Raw genomic sequence first — 24,835 nt, 5'->3', positions numbered from 1 at the left:
CTTGCTACTTAGGAAAAGACCCATTTGTCCCAACTCTTTGCTTCCTGTTGCTTAGCCAGTCCTCTATCCAAGCTAACAAATTACCCCTAACACCATGTAATCTTACCTTGTGTGTTAACTTTTTGTGGAGCAAGTTATCAATGGCTCTGAAACTCCAGATATACTACAACTATGGGTTCTCCATTATCCACTTAGACCATAAGACCATAAAGACATAGGAGCAGAAATTAAGCCATTCAGCCCATCAAGTCTGCTCTGTCATTCAATCATGGCTGATAAGTTTATCAAACGCATTCTCCAGCTTTCTCCCCATAACCCTTGATCCCCTTGATACTCAAGAACCTGTCTAGCTCAGTCTTAAGTGTACTTAATCACCTGGCCTCCACAGCCTTCTGTGGCAATCAATTCCATAGATTCACCACTTTCTGGCTGAAGAAGTTTCTCTTTATCTATGTTCTAAAAGGTCTTCCCTTTACTTCAATAATGAGATGGATTGAATAACAAGGGGTCATGCGTTCAAGGTGAGAGGTGAAAAGTTTAAGGGGGATACACATGGAAAATACTTTACACAGAGGGTGGTAGGTGCCTGGAACGCGTTGCCAGCAGAGGTGGTAGAGGCAGGCATGGTAGATTCATTTAAGGTGCGTCTGGACAGATGCATGAGTAGGTGGGGAGCAGAGGAATACAGATGCTTAGGAATTGGACGATAGGTTTAGACAGTGGATTTGGATCGTCTCAGGCTTGGAGGCCGAAGGACCTGGTCTTGGGCTGTAAATTTTCTTTGTTCTTTGTAATCTAAGGCCATGCCCCTGGGTCCTAATCTCTCCTACCAATGGAAGCATCTTTCCAACATCTACCCTGTCCAGGCCATTCAGTATTCACTTTAAAAACATAAGAACATAAGTCATCTGGCCCTTTGAGCCTACTCTGCATTGAATAAGATTATGGCTTATCTTTTCGTGGCCTCAGCTCCATTACCACCGTAAACCTTAATTCTTTTTTTGTTCAAAAAGTCTGTTTTAGCTTTAAAAACATTTACTAAAGTAGCGTCAATGACTTCACTGTCAGGGAAGTCCACAGATTCACCCTCTGGGTGACTAAGGTCCTTCTCAATTCAGTGTCTAAATCTGCTCCCCCTAATTTTGAGGCTATGCCCTGTTGTCCTAGTTTCATCTGTCAGTGGAAACATCCTACTTCTATCTTATCTATTTACTTCACAATTTTATATGTTTCTACAATATCCCCCCTCATTCTTCTGGATTTCAATGAATATAATCCCAGTCTATTCAGTCTCTCCTCGTAAGCCAACCTCCTCAACCCCCGAATCAACCTAGTGAACCTCCCCTCTAGTGCCAGTACATCCTTTCTCAAATAAGGAGACCAAAATTGCACGCAGTACTCCAGGTATAGCCTCACCAGACTATATAGTTGCAACATAACCTCCCTACTTTTAAACTCAGTCCATTTAGCAATGAAGGACAAAATTCCACTTGCCTTCCTAATTTAAACAATCCTTAGATAAGCACATGGATGATTTTGGGATAGTGTCGGGGGACAAGCTGAGAATAGTTCACAAGTCAGCGCAACATCGGGGGCGAAGGGCCTGTTCTGTGCTGTATTGTTCTATGTTCTATGTTCTACTTGTTGTACCTGCAGAACAACCCTCTGTGATTCATGTACAAGGACACCTAGGTCCCTCTGCATAGTAGCATGCTGCAACTTTTTACCATTTAAGTAATAGTCCTTTTTACTGTTATTCTTACCAAAATGGATGACTTCACATTTATTAAGATTGTATTCTATCTGCCAGACCTTTGCCCACTCACTTAAACTATGTCCTTTTGCAAAGTTTCAGAGTCGCCCACACACTTTGCTCTGCCACTCATCTTAGTGTCATCTGCAAACTTGGACACACTACATGTGGTCTTCAACTCCAAATCATCTATGTCAATTGTGAATAATTGTGGTCCCAACTCTGATCTCTGAGGCACACCACTAGTTACTGATTGCCAACCAGAATAGTACTCATTTATCCCCATTCTTTGCTTCCTGTCTGTCAACCAATCTATCCATGCTAATTTTTCCCGTCATGCCACGCAGCTTTATCTTATTCAGCAGCCTCTTGTGTGACACCTAGTTGAAGGCCTTTTGGAAAGCTAGGTACACCACATCCACTGGGTCCCTGTTGTCCACCATGCTCGTAATGCCTTCATAGAACTCCAAAAGATTAGTTAGGCATTACCTGCCCTTCATGAACCCATGCTGCATCTAAAATGGGACAATTTCTAACTAGATGCCTTGCTATTTCTTCCTTGATAATAGACTCAAGCATCTTCCCCACTACAGACATTAAGCTAACCGATCTATAATTCCCCAACTTTTGTCTACTGCCTTTTTTAAACAGTGGTGTCACATTTGTTGTTTTCTAATCTGCTAAAACTACCCCAGAGTCAGTGAATTTTGGAAAATTACCACAAGTGCATTTCCTATTTCTCCCACCATCTCTTTTAGTACCTTGGGATGCATTCCATCAGAGCCACAAGATCTCTCTATCCTTAGCTCCATTATCTTGTCGAACACGACTTCTTCCATGATGATTATTTACAGATCCTCGCCTACCATCGTCTCTTTGTCAATTACTGACACATTATTCATGTCCTCCACTGTGAAGACTGATGCAAAATTCCTACTCAATGCCTTGGTCATTTCATTATTTTGCTTACTTGTTACATCTTCAAAGAACTTGAGAAAATCAGGCAAATATGATTTACCCTTTCTGCCTCCCTCCCTTTTTGAATAAGGGCATTATATTTAGCATTTTGCTAATCCATTGGAACCTTTCCTAAATCCAGGGAATTTTGCAATGTAATAACCAATGGATCCAGTATTCTAGCTGTCACATCTTTTAAAATCCTGGATATAGGCCATCAGGCCCTAGGGACTTATCTGTCTTCAACTCCAGTAGTTGGATCAGTATTTTTCCCTTAGTGATGATGATAGTTTAAGTTCACGCCTTTCAACTACTTGATTGGTTTTATTCCTGAGGATTTGGTTAGCACTGACTATCCATGTACTAGCACAACAAGGTCTCCTGGATACACTTTAAAAATTCCAACCTATCTAATCCTCTCACATGAATGCAATACCAGTTAATGTTAGTAAAGTTGAAGTCCTCTACAACTATAAACTTGTTTCTCTTGCATCTTTCTGTGAATTGCCTACATATCTGCTCTTCTATCTCCATCTGAATGTTGGGAGACCTGTAGTATAATCCCAGCATGATAATCACTTTTTTTTATTTCTAAGTTCTACCCCAATGACCTCGTTTGAAGGCCGTTCTAGGATGACCTCCCTCATTATTGCAGGTATGGTGTATTGACTGGAACCAGCTGGATCTTGTTGACTATGAGATCCTTGATTGTGGTTGTTTACCTGGGCCAATCAGGAAGCCCCTGACTGACTAATATAAACAGGACATGAATATGAGCACTACTGGCTGTATAACAGTAGTGTGGGGGAATATAAAAAAGGAGATTTAGTAAACAAATGTACCTAACTAGGAGATTACATTCTTCTCAGTTGAGGACTGACACTGAGAAAAAAAGAAAAAAATATGAACAGGAGATTTAGAACCTCCTTAGTTCAGGGAACTGACTCCAAGCTGGCTGGCCACAGCCATTGTACTGTGCACAAATAAATAAAGGATGACTTGGTGATGGGATAAAGGCCTCTGTGCAATTATTTCAGATGGTTTCCTCTATTAATAATGCAATTCCTCCATGTCTCACACTACCTCCCCCTTCCTGTATGGTGCCTGAAATCTCTTGTCAAAAAAGTAGTCCTTTTTTTTAGAAAGCTGTTACTTGGCTCAAGGATATTCTGTCCTTGATTTTTTCAGAGGGATAATAAACCAGCTTGGGCCTTGATCAGTCTGGTTTGATACAGAGATGAAAAGGATTTTGAGAGGCCTTTTGTTTATATTTAAACAGATCAGACTTCAGGCCAAAGTGGTCATGCTTTAAAAGTGACCTGTCTCTGAAAAGGGAGTGGTCAGATCTCTAGCTGAGCTGGGCAGTTTAGTTCAGTTTTAAACTGGTTGGAAGTTCAACAGGGAGCTGTGTGGAAACTCTCTCTTTCTCTCTCTTTTCTGCCCTTCAACCTGTAAGCATGTGTTCCATTTATACTGGTTTTTAAAGAGAGTTTGCTTATTGGGACTATTGTGTATATTCGGAACAGCATAATTAAGTCTAGTTGGATAGGCTAAATTTTGTAGGGGTTCTTTATTCTGTTCTTTGTGTTTCATTGTGTAAATTTGTGAATACATTTTGGTCCATTTTAAAATCTAGTAGCCAACCTAGCTAACTTAATCCAGGTAATTTTCATTGTACACTTACCGAAACAAATTGCAAAGTTATGGTCTGAGCTGCCTGCTTAATAATATTGAGTGGTCTGGCTTAGTCCATAACACTTTCTACTGTGGAATGTAGAGCTGCCAGACCTGTCCTTCCTTCAACTATGTTTCAGTGATTGCAACAATATTATATTCTTACATGCTGATCAATACTTTAAGTTCATCCACCTTACCAAAGAATCATAGAATCCCTACAGTGTGGAAGCAGTCCATTCAGCCATTGATTCCACACTGACATCCTGAAGAGCATCCCACCCAGACTCATGTCCTTACTACATGCCCGCATTTCTCATGGCTATCCCACCTAGCCTGCACATTCCTGGACACTATAGGCAATTTAGCATGGCCAATCCACCTAACCTGCACATCTTTGTACTGAGGGGAAAACTGGTGCACCCGATGGCAACCCATGCTGACACGGGGAGAATGTGCAGACTCCACACAGACAGTCACCCGAGGGTGGAATCAAATCCAGGTCCCTGATGCTGTGAGGTAGCAGTGCTAACCACTAAGGTACTGTGCCACCCAAGTCAGGCTACTTGCATTGAAATCGATACAATTTAGCTTTCTAGACCTCACATGTGCCTTATCCTGCAGATGTTTTCTTCATCTATTGGACTGTCCTCGCATTCCTTCTTTATCTGATTGGACAAAGTTCTGGACTCTGCAGTTACTTTGTGCCCCACATTCCTGATGAAGGGCTTATGCCCGAAACGTCAATTCACCTGGTCCTCAGATGCAGTGCATTTCCTGCGCTGTGCTTGTCCAGCACCAGACTTTTCGGCCCCACCTCCCTGCCAAATCAATTTAAAACCTCCCCAACATCATGAGCAAACCTCAAACAAGAATATTGGGCCCACTCCAGCTGTCCAGCTTGTACAGGTCGCATCTACCGCAGAAGCTGCCCAATGATCCAAAAATCTATTCTCTCCCTTCTACACCATCCCTTTTGCAAGCATTCATCTGACCTATCTTTCTAGTCCAAAGCTCAGTATTGCGTGACTCTGGAACTAATTAGATGTCACAACCTTAGTGGTCCTCCTCTTTAATCTACGAACAAACTCTCTAAATTCCTGTTGCAGGACCTAATTTTTTTTTACCCATGTCGTTGGTACCAACCTGTGCCACAACTGCTGGCTGTTCACCCCTTCCCTTCAGAATACTCTGCAGCCACTCTGGGACATCCCTGACCCTGGCACCAGGGAGGCAACATACCATTCAAGAGTCTTAGTTGCTGCCACGGAATCACCTATTAGTTCAGCTAATGGAGTCCCCAGTTTCTCACCCTGCAACTGACTTTGAAATTCTAGCTTGATATGATCACACTTTCTGAGAGGATCCTTTATTATGAGATTATTACTTAATTACACTTCATTACACAATACCGAATTCAGAAATAACCTGCTCTTGGTTGGTTGCACAACATATTGCTCCAAGAAACAATCTCTCATCTTTCAATAAACTTCTCCCTTGCGGTTACCGTTGTCAATTTGATTCATCCAGTCTGTTAAAATAACCAATTAATTCTGCTGTACCTTTCTTATAATCCCTTCATCATTTCCTTATTTATACTGTGGGGCTACTGTTTATGGACTTATAGATTAATTCCACCAGGAACTTTGTTTCCTTGCTGTTTCTTATTAATATCCAGATTGATTCTACGCCTTGATCTCCAGTGTTGATATCATTTCTCACGAGGCGCTGATCCAACCTTTACAAATAAAGCTGCACCACCACCTTTCCTTGTCTATATAGAGGCCTGGAGTTCAAGAATGCAGAAGTTGTGCAGCAATTATAGAAAACCCTAGTTAGATCCCACTTTACTGTGAACAGATCTGGGCCCCACATCTAAGGGAGGATATATTGGCCTTGGAGGGAGTACAGTGAAGGTTTAAAAGAATGATAACTGGTGATCAGGGTTAATATATGAGGAGAGATTACACAAATTAGACATACTTTATCTAGAATTTTGAAGATTAAGGGGTGATCTGCTTGAAGTCTTCAATGTGTTAATAGGAAATGATGAAGATAAACAATTTCCATTTGTTGAGGATTCTAGAACTAGAGTGCATAGTCTGAGAATTAAAGCCAGACCATTCAGAGAGATGCTATGAAGCACTTCTACTCACAATGAGTGGTAGATCTTTGGAACTCTCTACTCCAAATGGCAGCGGATGCAGGACTAGTTGTTAAATTTAAATCTGAGATAAATGCATTTTTTTAAGCAAAGGTCTTATGGATAAGAGCCAAAGGTAGGTATTATGCTACATCAGAGCTGAAAATGTGTTGCTGGAAAAGCGCAGCAGGTCAGGCAGCATCCAAGGAGCAGGAGAATCGACATTTCGGGCAAGAGCCCTTCTTCCTGAAATGTCGATTCTCCTGCTCCTTGGATGCTGCCTGACCTGCTGCGCTTTTCCAGCAACACATTTTCAGCTCTGATCTCCAGCATCTGCAATCCTCACTTTCTCCTATTATGCCACATCAGCCATGATCGCATTAAATGGTGGAACAGACTTGAGGGAGAGACTAGCCTCCTCCTGTTCCTATGTTTCTATGCTTATGAAAAGTTAAGTAGCATTGAATATTCAGTTCCCTAACCTGGTTTCCCTGAAACTATATCTCTGTAATCGCCAGCAACTCATCCCCATTTATCTTAATTTACATTGTTCACTCATTAATTTTATTCCAAATGCTTTGTGCATTCAGATAAAAAGCCTTTAAGTTTATTCTGTTGTCAAATTTGGAGAAAGTGAGGACTGCAGATGCTAGAGATCAGAGTTGAGAGTGTGGTGCTGGAAAAACACAGCAGGTCAGGCAGCACCCGAGAGCAGGAGAATCAACATTTTGGGCATAATTCCTGATGAAGGGCTTATGTCCGAAGCATCGATTCTCCTGCTATTCAGCTGCTGCCTGACATGCTGTGCTTTTCCAGCACCACGTTCTCGACTGTATTGTCAAATGTCCTTACTCTTGTATGATTCCGTGGTGTGATAAAATGTTCATATATTCTGTCTCTTTTATTTTCTGGTAACAATCAGACTCATCATGAAACTGCACTCTCGCCTACTCCAATCCTCTATCCATGGTAAAACATTACCCGAAACACTGTACACCTTTTTGTTATGCAGCAGTCTTTTGTGTGGTATCTTGTCGAATGCCTTGTGGAGATCCAAGTGCATGGCATCCACCGATTCCCCGTTGTCCACCATGCTTATAATGTACTCAAAGGGTTCAAGTAAATTAGTTAAATATGACCTGCCTTTCATGAATCCTTGCAGCGTTTGCCCAATGGGACAATTTCTATCCAGGTGCCTCACTATTTCTTCCTTAATGATAGATTCAAGCATTTTCCCACTCCAGGTGTTAAGCTAATGGGCCTATAGTCACCCACCTTTTGTTTACTTCCTTTTTTATACAGTGGCATCACGTTTACTGTTTTCCAATCTGCTGGAGCCACCTCAGAGTCCATCAAATTTTGGTAAATTAGATTAGATTACTTACAGTGTGGAAACAGGCCCTTCGGCCCAACAAGTCCACACCGCCCCGCCGAAGCACAACCCACCCATACCCCTTACCTAACACTACGGGCAATTTAGCATGGCCAATTCACCTGACCTGCACATTTTTGGACTGTAGGAGGAAACCGGAGCACCCGGAGGAAACCCACGCAGACACGGGGAGAACGTGCAAACTCACACAGTCAGTCGCCTGAGGCGGGAATTGAACCCGGGTCTCTGGCGCTGTGAGGCAGCAGTGCTAACCACTGTGCCACCGTGCCGCCCACTGTGCCACCGTGCCGCCCAAGTGCACTTGCTATTTCCCCTGCCATTTCTTTTAGTACTCTGGAATGCATTCCATCAGAGCCAACAGACTCGTCTACCTTTAGCCCCATTAGCTTGCCCAACTCTTACCTCTTTAGTGGTTGTGTTAGTTTCTAGATCCTCATCTGCCATAGCTTCCTTGCTATCAATTATTGGCATATAATTTATGTCTTCCACTGCGAAGGCCAACACAAAATATTGTTCAACGCCTTGGCCCATGTCCTTAGTTCCCATTATTAAATCCCCCTTCTCATTCTCTAAAGGACCAATGTGTATCTTAGCCATTCTTTTTCATTTGATATATTTGTAGCAACTTTTGCTATCTGTTTTTATACTCTGAGCTAGTTTACTCTCGTAATCCATCTTACCTTTCTTCATAGCTTTTCTCGTGGCCTTGTGTTGACCCTCAAAGGTTTCTCAATCCTCTAGATTCTCACTAATCTTTGTCAATTTGTCTGCATTAGCTTTCAATTTTATACCATCCTTTATTTCTTTAGTTATCCATGGTTGATTATCCCTCTTCCTACAGTCCTTCCTTTTCACTGTTAGATACTTTTGCTGAGCACTATGAAAAATCACTTTGAAAGTCCTCCACTGAACCTCAATTGTCCCACCATATAGTCTTTGCTGCTGGTCTATCATAGCCAACTCTTCCCTCATCCCATTGTAGTCTCCTTTCTTTAAGCACAAGACATTTGGTATTGGATTTTACCTTCTCAACCTCCATCTGTATTTTAAATTTAACCACAGTGTGATTAGTTCATTCCAAAAGGATCCCTAACTGTGAGATCATTAAGAATTTCTGTGTCATTACATATGGCCATATCTAGAATTGCTTGCTTCTTTGTGGGTTCCATTACATACTGTTTGAGGAGACTACTGCGGATACTTTCTATGAACTCCTCCTCAAGGCTGCCTTGACTGACTTGATGTGACAATCAACATGTAGATTAAAATCGCCCATGATAATTGCAGTACCATTTTTATATGCATCTGTTATTTATAGACAATAGACAATAGGTGCAGGAGTAGGCCATTCTGCCCTTCGAGCCTGCACCACCATTCAATATGATCATGGCCGATCATCCTTAATCAGTATCCTGTTCCTCTGCCTTATCTCCATAACCCTTGATTCCACTATCCTTGAGAGCTCTATCCAACTCTTTCTTAAATGAATCCAGAGACTGGGCCTCCACTGCCCTCTGGGGCAGAGCATTCCACACAGCCACCACTCTCTGGGTGAAGAAGTTTCTCCTCATCTCTGTCCTAAATGGTCTACCCCGTATTTTTAAGCTGTGTCCTCTGGTTCGGCACTCGCCCATCAGCGCAAACATGTTTCCTGCCTCCAGAGTGTCCAATCCTTTAATAATCTTATATGTCTCAATCAGATCCCCTCTCAGTCTTCTAAACTCAAGGGTATACAAGCCCAGTCGCTCCAGTCTTTCAGAGTAAAGTAGTTCCGCCATTCCAGGAATTGACCTCGTGAACCTACGCTGCACTCTCTCAATAGCCAGAATGTTTTTCCTCAAATTTGGAGACCAGAACTGCACACAGTACTCCAGGTGTGGTCTCACCAGGGCCCTGTACGGCTGCAGAAGAGCCTCTTTGCTTCTATACTCAATCCCTCTTGTTATGAAGGCCAGCATGCTATTAGCCTTCTTCACTACCTGCTGTACCTGCATGCTTACCTTCATTGACTAGTGCACAATAACACCCAGATCTCTTTGTACTGCCCCTTTACCTAAATTGATTCCATTTAGGTAGTAATTTGTCTTCCTGTTCTTGCCACCAAAGTGGATAACCATACATTTATCCACATTAAACTGCATCTGCTATGCATCTGACCACTCACCTAACCTGTCCAGATCACCTGTAATCCCCTAACATCCTCCTCACATTTCACCCTTCCACCCAGCTTGGTATCATTAGCAAATTTGCTAATGTTATTACTAATACCATCTTCTATATCGTTAGTATATATTGTAAAAAGCTGCGGCCCCAGCACTGATCCCTGCGGTACCCCACTGGTCACTGCCTGCCATTCTGAAATGGAGCCGCTTATCACTATTCTTTGTTTCCTGTCAACCAACCAACTTTCAATCCAAGTTAGTACTTTGCCCCCAATACCATGCACCCTAATTTTGCTCACTAACCTCCTATGTGGGACTTTATCAAAAGCTTTCTGAAAGTCCAGGTACACTACATCTACTGGATCTCCCTCATCCATCTTCAGAGTTACATCCTCAAAAAATTCCAGAAGATTAGTCAAGCATGATTTCCTCTTCATAAATCCATGCTGACTCTGGCCTATCCTGTTACTACTATCCAATTTCTTTGTTTATTGCCCGCTACACCGTGATGTTATTATTTGGTGGCCTATAGACTATGCCTATCAGTGACGTTTTCCGCTTACTATTTCTAATTAGAAAATGCTAAGTATTTAACACCAAAATCTGGTCTTTAAACTTTGATTGTCATGCATCTGACATAGAATGAATGGGTAAGCGAAGGCACAGCCTGCAAATACCTATTTCAGTGCTTTGGGTATGTGGCAGTGATAGGGTTATTGCAGTTGAATATTGCCAGGCTAATGCTGGAATCGGTAGATTGCCTTATGAGGAAAGGCTAGGCCTGTATCCTCAAGTTCAGAAGAATAAGAGTTGACCTAATTGGAACATATACGATGCTGAGAGGACTTGACTGGGTGCATGTTAAAAGAATGTTTCCTCTTGGAGGGACAATCTAGAACTAGGATTCATAGTTTAAAAATAAGGAGTCGTCCTTTTAAGACAGAGATTAGGAAACATTTTTTTCTCTGAGGGTTCAGTCTTTGGAATTCCCTTCCTCAAAAGGCAATGGATATATAATCTTTAATATTTTTAAGATAGAGGTAGATAGATTCTTGATGACTAAGAGGATGAAAGATTATTGAGAGTGTGTAGGAATGTGGAGTTGAGGTTAAAATCAGATCAGCCATTACATAGTAGAGCAGACTTGAAGGACTCAGTGGCCTACTGTTGATCATATGTTTGTATGAAGACTACAGTCAGCTGTTTACTTTTAATACATAGAATATTCCCTGATTGACCAGTGGTCACCCGACTCTGATTGAACCTATTGTTACCTTCTCTTGCTCCTGCAAATGATTGGAACTAAAGTTGTGTTTCAATATTTAATAAACAAACACCAGAAAATGCTAGAAACATCACAGGAATGAGATCAGGCAGATGTTTGGTATGAACCTCTTCATGAAAACATTTATTTTTAATGGAGGGCCCTCATCAGAATCTTCCAAATAAAATGAATTTCCACAGTCTTCTTTTTCCTGTATATTTCGTGATTGCCAATTTATTGTGTGAATGTCTCAATGGATATTTTTGTACTTGAACATTTTAAACTGGATGAGAGGCTTAGACACCTTTTTCACTTCCTTTGCAGAAAAGGAACTCACAAGCCCATTTTCCAAAGACAACATGCAGGCTCCAGTCATCATCTCTGTTGACCCAGAAGTGGCATTATCTGAGAATAAAAAGCGACCGCTGGATGTTCTGAAGGTAATTGGGACCCTCCAGTCTTGCACAGAAGTGCAAGACACCTGACACTGTTGTAATGCTCACAAAGCCCAGACTGCTCTGAGTGTTGGGCTTGTTCTATCTGTGTGTGTGTGTGTGTGTGTGTGTGTGCGTGTGTGTGTGCACGTGTGTGTGTGCACGCACGCGCGTCTGAATGGTGTATATGTGAGCATGCAGGCTAAGGTGTATGTGAGTGAAACTTGTCCTCAGATTCCTGCTGATTCAACACATGGGCTTGATGGATGGAACAACTCTGAAATAAGAACAGCAAATCCTGAAGAAGCACAGCAGGTCTGGCATTATCTGTGGGGAGAGAAGTAAAGTTCATGTATCAATTCAAATATATTTTTCTGGCCCTGTGTGTTGTTGTGTCATGCATGGAAGTCAATAACGTGCATGCTCACAGAAATGGTGCAGGCTTGAAACGGGAATCAAACAAGGCAAGAGGGGAGACAACAGACAGGAGAAGGAGTGTAAGAAACTGACAGAAGATCTCTCCCCACCCTGTCCAATCTCTCCCCCCAGTGCCTGATCGCTCCCCTCACCCAATTTCTTCACCATCCTAACCAATCTCATCACTCCCCAACCTCTTACCTCTCCACCACCAGCTAATCTGACTGCCTAATCTTGCCACCCGCCCAATTACTCCCCTCAACTCGATTTCTTCTCCCTACCCAACCTCATCCTTGTTGCCTGATATCTCTCCTCTGCTGCCTAATCTTTATCCCTGGCCTGATCTCTCCCCCATCCATGCCGAATCTCTCCCTCCCACTTGATTGTCACCTTGCCAGATTTCTTCATTCCCCCCACCCCATCTCTCCCCCCTGTCCAAATTCACCCCACTGTTCAGATCCACCCTACTGTCCAGATCCTTCCCACTGCTCAATCTCTCCCCTGCATCCAATCTTGCCACCCCACCTAATCTCTTAGCCCCCAACCACTCTTTAAAAATGAAAATAATTTAAATTATATATTCAAAACTAAATTGAAAAATATAACGAAGCTCTGCAAGTGTTTTCAAACCAGAACGCTGCAGACATGCGCATGTGGACACTTCAAGAAATTTCATTCACTAGCATATGCACGTTCTCCCTAGAGAATACTGCACCCTACAAGCAACTTCAAGCATAACTCTGCTCCTTTCCACATATCTGCTGATTATTTCTAACATATACTTTTTTAATTTCAGATCCCTAGCATCTACATTTTGCTTTATTCTTATTGATGGAATTCGGCCATCATTGGCTGGGCCAATATTTATTGCCCAACCCTAGTTGTCCCTTGAGAAGGTGGTGGTGATCTGCCTTCTTTAACTGCTGCAGCCCATGTGCTGTAGATAGACCCACAACACTGTTAGGGAGGGAATTTTAGGATTTCGACCCAGTCACACTGAAGGAGCAGCAAGTATATTTTCAAGTCAGGACGCTGAGTGGCTCAGAGAGGAACTTGCAGGTTGTGGTGTTCCCATGTATCAGCAGCTGTTGTCCTTCTAATGGTAGTGGAGGTGGATTTGGGACAGTTCTTATCATTATGGAACTAGACTGAGTTAGGAGGAATGGGAAACCATTTGAGCAGGCTTCCTTTGCTTTTCTGCCAGACACCAATGAAGAAACTGCCACTGAAAACAAAATTGCTAAAAGACGAACCTGAAGAATATGAAGAAAAGATTGAGCCTGAAGAGCTGGATTGGTGGTCAAAATATTATGCGTCGCTGGAGGAGATGAAGGTAAAGTGTTATTGGTAATTTCCTTGCACCAAAAATTATGCTTAGAGGGCGTTGGTACTGAGAAGCTTTGTTAAATATTACACTGTGTATGACGTCATTGCACCAATTGTGCCAGCTATATTGAGAGACTAATCTGGTTTTAGTCATCCCTGACTTAGGTATGATTTCAACTCAGGATAACAGAATGAAAGTTGGCATCCTCTGAAGTTTGCAATTTAATTGTGTAACCTACAGCCACAGTCAATGTATGGCCACAGATCTAGATAATGGTCCTTACAATTTGCTAACTTCAGCCCAATTTTCTTCCATTTCTTCTTGCTGGTCTCACTGCATACTGTAAACAGGCTTTCTGTAACAAGACAGCGAGTGGTGGTTGATGGAAAATATTCAGCCTGGAGTCCAGTTGCTAGTGCTGTACCACAAGGATCTGTTTTGGGACCACTGCTGTTTGTATTTTTATGAATAACTTGGACACAGGCATAGGTGGATGGGTTAGTAAGTTTGCAGATGGCACTAAAGTCGGTGGAGTAGTGGACAGTGTGGAAGAATGTTGCAGGTTGCAGGGGAACTTGGATAAACTGCAGAATTGGGCTGAGAGGTGGCAAATGGAGTTAAATGCAGCTAAATGTGAGGTGATGCACTTTGAGAAGAATAACAGGAAAGCAGAATACTCGGTCAATGGAAAGATTCTTGGTAGTGTGGATGTGCAGAGTGATCTTGGAGTCCATGTACATAGATTCCTGAAAGCTGCCACCCAGGTTGATAGTGCTGTTAAGAAGACATACGGTGTGTTAGATTTTATTAGTAGAGGGATTGATTTCCAGAGCCGTGATGTCATGCAACTGTAAAAATCACTAGTGCTACCTCACTTGGAATATTGTCGAATTCTGGTCGCCCACTACAGGAAGGATGTGGACTCATTGGAAAAGACGCAGAGGAGATTTACCAGAATGTTGCCTGGTCTGGAGTGAAGATCTTATGAGGAAAGGCTGAGGGATTTGGGTTTGTTCTCATTGGAGAGAAGAAGGCTAAGAGGTGACTTAATAGAGACATACAAGATGATCAGAGGATTAGATAGGTGGACAGTGAGAGTCTTTTTCCTAGGATGATGACGTTGGCTTATACGAAGGGTCATAGCTGCAAATTGAGGGGTGATAGATCTAAGACATATGTCAAAGGCAAGTTCTTTACTCAGAGAGTGGTAAGGGCATGGAATGCCCTGCCTGTCAATGCAGTTAACTCAGCCACATTAGGGAGATTTAAACAGTCCTTGGATAAGCACATGGATGACGATGGGATAGTGTCAGGTGATGGGCTTAGATTAGTTCACAGGTCTGTGTAACATTGAGGGCCAAAGGGCCTGTTCTGCGTTGTATTGTTCTGTGTCCTAGAAGGAGACAATTCAGCTGATTGTGCCTACTCTTATTTTCTGTAGGACATTCCAGGAACATCCATTTCCCCAATCCAAGTAGCTCTGCAAATTTATTTCCTCAGGTCCTTCTCCAATTTCCCTTTGAAATTATTTGTTGTCTCTGGTTCCACCATCCTGGATGACTGCGAGTTCCAGTCCACTATCATTTATCACAAAGAAGAATTTTCCTTACAACTCCCCTCATGTCTTGCTGAAATCTTATATCTGTGGTCCCCTAGTCCTTTCACTATTAACTATGCAAGCAGCTTTTCCTTGGCAACCTTAACTTAATTTGTAAGAATTTTCTACACCTTTGTCAATTCTTCCCTCAAACTCCTTTGTTCCAAGGATAACCATCCAGCTTTTCAACATAACCTTATTGCTAATATTCCTCATCATTGAAACCATTCTGATCAGTTTCCTCTGTATTCTGTCAAGGTCTTGCACTTCCTTCCTGAGGGCTGGTGACCAGAACTACAGACCACTATGACATATTCCAATATGGTTATTTGTGCCTCTAACAAATGGGTGGCACAGTGGCTTAATGGTTAGCACTGCTGCTTCACAGCCTCTGCCGACTATCTGTGTGGAGTTTGCACATTCTCCCTGTGTCTTCCTTCTGGGTGCTCTGGTGTCCTCCCACAATCCAAAGATGTGCAGGTCAGGTGAATTGGCCATGCTAAATTGCCCGTAGTATTCAGGGATGTGTAGGTTAGGTCCATTAGTTAGGGGTAAATGTAGAGTATTAGGGTAAAGTAATGGTGCTGGGTGATTTATTCTTTGGGGTGGTTGGTGTGGACTTGTTGGGTCAAATGGCCTATTTCCACACTGTAGGGATTCTATGATTCATTCTAAAAATCAATTAGCCTTATTCACCAAACTTTGTACATTTTAATAAAAACAATCTAAATGCCTGTCTCCTCCTTCTCCAGTACTATTGATCAATCTCATTCTTTAAACCACATTATTCCTCTTTTCTTCCTCTATACTTTGTTGCTCATGTCCTTTCAATGTAAGTTAAACCCAGTTCACCTCTGACATCAATTCGTGACTTCAGTTGGTGGAGGGCTTACTTTAATGGTACAAGAACAGAGGTGAGAAGGATTAATTGGAATAAGTGGTCGGAGGAAATTCTGTTGATAGAAGGATTCAAAATGAAAAAGGGAGAACTCTTGGATAGACTATTGGTACTTAAAGTTGACAAGGCATTGGGACCAGATGAGCTGTATCCAAGGATTTTGAAGGAAATGAGGGTGGAAATTATGCATCCACTGGACTTGGGGAGGTCTCAGAAACTGCAGAATTGCAAACGTTATGGCATTGTTCAAGAAAGGTTTTAAGGATAATCTTGGTAATTGCAGACCAGTTAGCTTAACTTTGTGGTGGGGAAATTTCCAGAAACATTTATTTGGGATAGAATTAGTAATAATATGGAAAAAGGTGGTTTGATTAAAAAGAATCAAAATGGATTTCTAAAGGGAATCCTGCTTCACTAACTTGCTGGAGTTTTTAAAAGAGCTAACAAAAAGTCTTGAGGGTTTTGCTGTTGATATAGAGTAGATGGATTATCAGAGATGTTTGGTACAGTACCACACAACACACTTATGAAGAAAGTTTTAGGGACAGTAACAACAAGAATATTAAATTAACTCAGTGCTAAGGAACAGTAATGATCAATATTTTTCAGGCTGGAGGATGCTTTAGAGTGGAGTTACCGGGGGTCAGTATTTGGGGCCCTTGTGTTTCCTGATATATATGAATGATCTGAATATTGGTGTGCAGGGGACAATTTCAAAGTTTATAGGTGATGCAAATTTAGAAGAATTATAAATTGTGAACAAAACAATGTTGAACCCCAAAATAACATTGACAAGTTGAAAGTGGATGGCTGGGTGACAGATGGGTTCAATACAGAGAAGTGTGAGGTGATGCACTTTGATTGAAATAACACTGAAAGAAGATACAAAATAGATGGTACAATCTGAATGGGAATGCGGAAACAGAGGGACCTGTGTGTATATGTGCACAGATCATTTGAAAGGGACAGGACAGGCAGAGAGAGCAGTTAATAAAGCAAGCCACAGTCCATGTCGACCCACAATGCCCTTTGGGGGGAATTCCAGGAGTTTGACCCAGTGACATTAAAAATGTTAGGTAAAGTCCTTTTAACTTTCTGCTTTAGTCTTAGAGCAGTTGAGATGGCAGTTAGGGAAATGGCATGATTCTTCAGCAGGATAAAGGAGCTCAGGGAGACTTCTATCATCCCTGATGACTACACATGTGGGAAGTACACCCAGCTTCAGCTCCTGGGATACGGTGTTAGGGAGCTAGAGCTGGAGCTGGATGCACTCAGGATCATCTGAGATGCTGAGCAGATCATAGATAAGAGTTTTAGTGGGGTGGTCACACCTAAGATGCAGGCAGAGAGTAGCTGGGTGACCACCAGGGAAGGCAAAGAGAATAGGCAGAGAGTGCAGGAATCTCCTGTGGCCATTCCCCTTGAAAACAAGTATACCAGTTTGGATACTATTGGGGGAGATGACCATTTAGGGAAAAGTAGCAGTTGCCAGGTTGGTGGCACTACGGCTGGGTCTGGGGTACAGTGATCTTAGATTAGATTAGATTACAGTGTGGAAACAGGCCCTTCGGCCCAATAAGTCCACACCGACCCGCCGAAGCACAACCCATCCGTACACCTACATATACCCCTTACCTAACACTACGGGCAATTTAGCATGGCCAATTCACCTGGCCTGCACATCTTTGTGACTGTAGGAGGAAACCGGAGCACCCGGAGGAAACCCACGCAGACACGGGGAGAACGTGCAAACTCCACATCCCGGGTCTCTGGCGCTATGAGGCAGCAGTGCTAACCACTGGGCCACCGTGCCGCCCCAGTGGGGAAGGCTAAACAGGATCTTAGTGATACGAGACTCGATAGTTAGGGGGACAAAGAGGAGAGTCTGTGGCCACAAATAGGAATCCAGGATGGTGTGTTGCCTCCCGAGTGCCAGGGTCCAGGATGTTTCAGAGCGGCTGCCGAACATTCTCAAGGGAGAGGGGGAGCAGCCAGAAGTCGTTGAGCACTTTGGCAAATAACATAGGCAGAAATAGGGAAGAGGTCCTGAGGACTGATCATAAAGAGCTAGGAAAAGAAATAAAAACCAGGACATTGATAGCGGTATCACCGGATTACTCCTAGTGTCACATGTTGTTGAGGGTAAGAACAGGAGTATATGGCAGATGAATGCATGGCTAAAGAATTGATACAGGGGGACAGGGATTCATTATATCATTGGGATCTTTTCTGGGGCAGAGGTGACTTATTCAAGAGAGATGGGTTGCATCTGGACTGGAGGGGGATCAACATTATGGCGGACAGATTTGCTAGTGCTTTGAGAGAGAGGTGGGATCCTCAATAACAGAGAGACAAATGCGAGGCTGGAAGGAGATACAGTAATCAGAAATAATAAGTTGAAGAGACAGGTCAGGCTGGAACATGACAGGGAACAACGAATACCCATTGGATTAAATAGTATCTATTTCAATGCAAGAGGGCTTAGAGGTAAGGCAAATGAACTCAGGGCATGGATAGGGATGTGGGACTGGGATATTAAAGCCATTACAGTAACATGGCTAAGGGAGAGACAGGACTGGCAGCTTAATGCCCCAAGGTGCAGGTGATTCAGGCTGGATAGTGGTGTTGGAAAGAGGGAAGGGAAGTTGCATTTTTGCAGTAGTCAGAGATGAAAAAAACTGAGGGATCATAGTGAGACTTTGTGGATGGAGCTAAGAAATAAGAAAGGGATTATGATGTTATTGGTGTTGTACTATAGGTCCCCAAATAGTCAACGGGAATTAGAGGAACAAATATGCAGGGAGACTGGGGAGACTTGCAGGAGCAACAAAGTCATCATTGTAGAGGATTTTAATTTTCCTAACATAGACTGGGACTGCCAAATCACTGAGATGGGGTGAAATTTGTTAAGTGTGATCAGGAAAGTTTCCTTATGCGGTGTATAGAGGGTCCGACTTGGGAAGGGGCAAAACTTGACTTACTCTTAGGAAGTAGGGCAGGACAGGTGATGCTAGTGACCATAGTTCAACTGACTTTTAAAATAGTTATGGCGAGGGACGAAACTGGGCCACAGGTTCATGTTCTAAGTTGGGCAAGGCGACTTTTGAAGAATTAGACAGGAGCTTGCATGGGTTAATTGGAGTAGTTTGCTTGCAGGCAAAGGAACCTCTGGCAAGTGGGAGGCCTTTAAAAGTGTGATATCTGGAGATCAAAGTTCCTGTGAGGGTGAAGGGCAAGGTTGGCAGGAGTAGGGAACCCTGGATAGGAACATAAGATGCATTGTTTTGGAACTTTGGGGGAAAAACATCAAAACAGCGATATTTTTAAAAGAAGGAAGACAGACAACGACAGCATCCAAATGTTCAATGAGGGAGAGAGACAAAGAAACCTACACTGCTGTCTGACACAGCAGTGAATCTGCACAGTTACTATCTTTGCTGTTTGAATTCACGTATCTCTGGACATTGGAGTGCGTCTAAGAAAAATGAACAAACAGCGAAATTCACAGCTGACCTTGGAAAAACCTGTGTTGGAGAGCTCACAGCACAGGAACAGATAGCAAAGGATTTTGGGTAATCCAAAATGGAGGACGGGAAAAATTTCTGGCTGTAACAGCTGCTTCTTTTTGAGGTATTTTAGGAGCTGGAGCTGATTTCCTTGAATTCCAGGAGCAGCAATTACTGTTTTATATACTGTTGCATTGTTTTTGATCTTTGGGAAAAAAAAGGTCAAAACAAGAGCAGTTTTAAAAGGGAGAAGAACAGACAAAGGAAGCACAGGAGAGAGAGAACTTGCACAGTCACTGCCTTTGCTGTTTGAATTCATGTATCACTGGACATTGGAGTGCATCTGGGAAAATTAACAAACAGTGAAACTCACAACTGATCTTGGAGGAACTGTTGGGCGAAGTTCACAGCACAGAATCAGATAAGTTAATCGTTGTTTTAAGTGTGACCCACAGAGAATCTGCAGTAGTGAGTAGAGTGGATTCTTTCTTGATTATATGTTTTTGGAGATATGTCTCTTGATTAAACTTAAAATATAAGCCATAACTATTATTTAACCTGGGGCAGTGGTTGTAGAGGAATACGCCGGTGTTATTTTCTGGGTCTGTAGATTGTGAAGGAGGAAAAATGGCCTTTAATAGAGTGATATGTACTTCTTGTCAGATGTTTAAAGGGAGTTTAAGGGTTACTGCGGATTATATCTGCCATAAATGCTGTTGGCTGCGAATCTTAACAGATCAAATGGTTCAGTTGTAGAGACAGTTAAAAGCAATGAGGAATTTGCAACAGCAACAGTGTGTGATGGATGGCGGTTATAGGAAGGGAGGAAAGTCTCAGATACAGTCACATAGATGGGTTAACTCCAGGAAAGGTAAGAGAGGTAGGCAACTAGTGCAGGAGTCTTTTGTGAATATACCCATTTCAAACAGGTATGCTGTTTTGGAAAATGTAGTGGGTGATGGATTCTCAGGGGAACGTAGCACGAACAGCCAAGTTTCTGGTATTGAGACCGACTCAGATGCAACGAGAGGTACATGGGGTTCCAAGAGATCAATTTTGTTAGGGGATTCTCTAGTCTGAGGTACAGACAGACGTTTCTGTGGCCAGCAGCGAAAAGCAGAATGGTGTGTTGCTTCCCTGGTGCCAGGATCAAGGATGTCTCAGAGAGGGTGCAGAATGTTCTCACGGGGGAGAGGGGCCAGCAAGAGGTCATTGTCCACATTGGAACCAATGACATAGGAAGGGAAAAGGTTGAGATTCTGAAGGGAGTTTACAGAGAGTTAGGCAGAAATTTAAAAAAGGAGATTCTCGAGAGTAGTAATATCTGGATTACTCCCGGTGCTACGAGCTAGTGAGGGCAGGAATAGGAAGATAAAACAGATGAATGCATGGCTGACGAGCTGGTGTATGGGAGAAGGATTCACATTTTTGGCTCATTGGAATCTCTTTTTGGGTAGACATGATCTGTACAAGAAGGACGGATTGCACATAAATTGGAAGGGGACTAATATACTGGCAGGGAAATTTGCTAGAACTGCTGGGGAGGATTTAAACTAGTAAGGTGGGGTGGGTATAGCCCAGGGAGATAGTGAGGAAAGAGATCAATCTGAGACTGGTACTGTTGAGAACAGAAGCGATCAAACAGTCAGGGCAGGCAGGGACAAGGTAGGACTAATAAATTAGACTGCATTTATTTCAATGCAAGGGGCCTCACAGGGAAGGCAGATGAACTCAGGGCATGGTTAGGAACATGGGACTGGGATATGATAGCAATTACAGAAACATGGCTCAGGAATAGGCATGACTGACAGCTTAATGTTCCAGGATACAAATACTACAGGAAGGATAGAAAGGGAGGCAAGAGAAGGGGGAGTGGCATTTTACCTCAACGCCAACGGTCCTTTTGCAGCAGAGAGCGGCAGGAGCTGGGCGGAAGTGAATTCGGAGCGCAAAGCCGGTCGGGAAAGTAAGTGATTGTTATTTGAGTGGGTGTGTTCTCGACCCCAGGCCCTACAAAGTAGGGCCTTCCTCCCACCCTCCTCCTCTAATCTAAATTAAAAGTCCACAGACTTGCCCCACAAAAGAGGGTCCAAGGAAGTTCCTGTGGATTGAAGAGTGAGGCTTTAGCTCAGGAGTCTTTGACAAGGAGGTTGAGTGAAGTGATTACGCCACAGTTGAAGAGGGTGAAGACATGACTGCTAAGCTGGTTCAGTGTGCTACGTGTTTGATGTGGGAGGTCAATGACTCCGGTGTGTCTGGCTCGTATAAGTGTGGAAAATATGTGCACGTTCAGCTACTGACAGAGCATATTGCAGCACTGATGAAAGAACTCGAGGATCTTCGGTTCATCCGAGAGAACGAGATCTTTCTGGACAAGACCTTCAGTGAGGTTATTACACCGACCATACCAGAAGAGAGCAGACGATGAGGAAGGCAGAGAGGAGACAGGTGCAAGAGACCCCGGGGGAAGTACCTGTCAGGAACAAGTTGAATCTTTTGGAAACAGTAGAGATAGATGACACTGCCAGTCTGTGAGGCAGCCAGGTCTGTCAATCAAAAGTTGGCGTGGAGGCAGAGCGGAAGAGTCGGACATCGCACAGAGCCGTGGCAATAGGGGACTCCATAGTGAGAGGAACTGACCGGGGTTTTTGTGGCAGCAGGCGGGGACTTAAGGATGGTGTGTTGCCTTCCTGGTGCCAGGGTTAAAGACATCACAGACAGAGTGCAGGAAATCCTCAAGGACGAAGGTGAAGAGCCAGAGGTGGTGGTACATGTCGGCACAAATGATGTCGGGAAGAAGAGGAGGACCATACTACAGCGGGACTTCGGAGAACTAGGAAGAAGGCTGAAAAGCAGGACGTCCAAGGTGGTTATCTCCGGTTTGCTTCCAGTTCCTCGGGCTGGTGAGGCCAGAAACAGGGAGATAATGGACTTGAATGTGTGGCTGGGGAACTGGTGCAGGAAGCAAGGATTTAAATTCTTGGATCACTGGGGTATGTTTTGTGGTAAGCATAAATTGTACAAGAGAGACAGTTTGCACCTTTGTAGGTTAGGGACCAGCATTCTGGCAGGCAGGTTTGCTACTGCAACACAGCTACGTTTAAACTAAGTAGCCGGGGGGGGAGTGGACAAACTGAATGTTTAAGAAGGAAATTAAAGGGAAAGTTAGAACAAGGGAAGTCAAGAAAGACAACTGTATCAATGCAGCAGAAAACTCAAAAAGGGATCATGCTGTAAGGTTGAGTGAAATAGGAGTTGATGGGAAGGGTGAGAGCAGTAACAAATTAAAAATACTATATATGAATGCACGAAGCATTAGAAATAAGATGGATGAGCTTGAGGCTCTTTTGGAAATTGGCAAATACGATATTGTGGGGATAACTGAGACGTATGAAGGGCTTTTGCCCGAAACATCGATTTCAAAGCTACTTGGATGCTGCCTGAACTGCTGTGCTCTTACAGCACCACTAATCCAGAATCTGGTTTCCAGCATCTGCAGTCATCGTTTTTACCGTGGCTTCAAGTGGACAGGGCCTGGGAAATGAATATTCAAGGCCACACGTGCTATTGTAAGGACAGACTGATGGGCAGACGGGGTGGGGTGGCCATGTTGGTAAGGGATGATATTCAGTCCCTTGCGCGGGGGGACCTAGAATAAGGGGATGTAGAGTCAATTTGGATAGAGCTGAGAAATTCTAAGGGTAAAAAGACCCTCTTGGGAGTTATCTACAGGCCCCCAAACAGTAGTCTGGATGTCGGATGTAAGTTGAATCAGGAGCTGAAATTGGCCTGTCGCAAAGATGTTACTACAGTTGTTATGGGGGATTTTAACATGCAGGTAGACTGGGAGAATCAGAATGGTATCGGACCTCAAGAAAAAGACTTTGTGGAGTGCCTCCGAGATGGATTCTTAGAACAGGCTAGAGCCTACCAGGGAGAAGGAAATTGCAGTACCGTTGACAATGATCTTCTCGTCTTCACTGGCAACTGGGGTGGTACCAGGGGACTGGAGAGTAGCGAATGTTGTGCCCCTGTTAAAAAAAGGTAATAGGGATAACCCCGGGAATTACAGGCCAGTTAGTCTTACTTCTGTGGTAGGCAAAGTAATGGAAAGGGTACTGAGGGATAGGATTTACGAGTATCTGGAAAGACACTGCTTGATTAGGGACAGCCAGCACGGATTTGTGAAGGGTAGGTCTTGCCTTACAAGTCTTATTGAATTCTTCGAGGAGGTGACCAAGCATGTGGATGAGGGTAGAGCAGTGGATGTAGTGTACATGGATTTTAGTAAGACATTTGATAAGGTTCCCCATGGTAGGCTTATGCGGAAAGTCAGGAGGCATGGGATAGAGGGAAATTTGGCCAATTGGATAGAAAACTGGCTAACCGGTCGAAGTCAGAGAGTGGTGGTAGATGGTAAATATTCAGCATGGAGTCCAGTTACAAGTGGAGTTCCGCAGGGATCAGTTCTGGGTCCTCTGCTGTTTGTAATTTTTATTAATGACTTAGATGAGGGAGTCGAAGGGTGGGTCAGTAAATTTGCAGATGATACAAAGATAGGTGGAGTTGTGGACAGTGAGGAGGGCTTTTGTCGGCTGCAGAGGGACTTAGATATGATGCAGAGCTGGGCTGAGGAGTGGCAGATGGAGTTCAACCCTGCCAAGTGTGAGGTTGTCCATTTTGGAAGAACAAATAAGAATGCGGAATACAGGGTTAATGGTAGGGTTCTTGGTCAGGTGGAGGAACAGAGGGATCTTGGGGTCTATGTACATAGATCTTTGAAGGTTGCCACTCAGGTGGATAGAGTTTGTAAGAAGGCCTATGGTGTATTATCGTTCATTAGCAGAGGGATTGAATTCAAGAGTCGTGAGGTGATGTTGCAGCTGTACAGGACTTTGGTTAGGCCACATTTGGAGTACTGTGTGCAGTTCTGGTCGCCTCACTTTAGGAAAGATGTGGAAGCTTTGGAGAGGGTGCAGAGAAGATTTACCAGGATGTTGCCTGGAATGGAGAGTAGGTCGTACGAGGATAGGTTGAGAGTTCTCGGCCTTTTCTCGTTGGAACGGCGAAGGATGAGGGGTGACTTGATAGAGGTTTATAAGATGATCAGAGGAATAGATAGAATAGACAGTCAGAAACTTTTTCCCCGGGTACAACAGAGTGTTACAAGGGGACATAAATTTAAGGTGAAGGGTGGAAGGTATAGGGGAGATGTCAGGGGTGGGTTCTTTACCCAGAGAGTGGTGGGGGCATGGAATGCGCTGCCCGTGGGAGTGGTAGAGTCAGATTCATTGGCGACCTTTAAGCGGC

At 43.4% G+C, this 24,835-nt stretch overlaps 1 protein-coding gene across 3 annotated transcripts in view; it reads left to right on the top strand.

The window, feature by feature from the left end:
* fer1l4 (fer-1 like family member 4) overlaps positions 1-24,835 on the top strand; it is a 356,632-nt gene that overhangs the window by 195,203 nt on the left and 136,594 nt on the right. For all 3 annotated transcript variants that reach the window (XM_072556056.1, XM_072556055.1, XM_072556057.1), the window contains 2 exons: positions 11,671-11,786; positions 13,402-13,530. In XM_072556056.1, coding sequence (XP_072412157.1) covers positions 11,671-11,786; positions 13,402-13,530 — 245 coding nt within the window. The remainder of the gene's footprint in view (positions 1-11,670; positions 11,787-13,401; positions 13,531-24,835) is intronic.

The sequence above is a fragment of the Chiloscyllium punctatum genome, chromosome 37, assembly GCF_047496795.1.
Source record: "Chiloscyllium punctatum isolate Juve2018m chromosome 37, sChiPun1.3, whole genome shotgun sequence".
Taxonomy (NCBI): Eukaryota; Metazoa; Chordata; class Chondrichthyes; order Orectolobiformes; family Hemiscylliidae; genus Chiloscyllium; species Chiloscyllium punctatum.
Note: the sequence above shows the minus strand (reverse complement) of the source record. Positions and strands in the feature narration are given on the sequence as shown.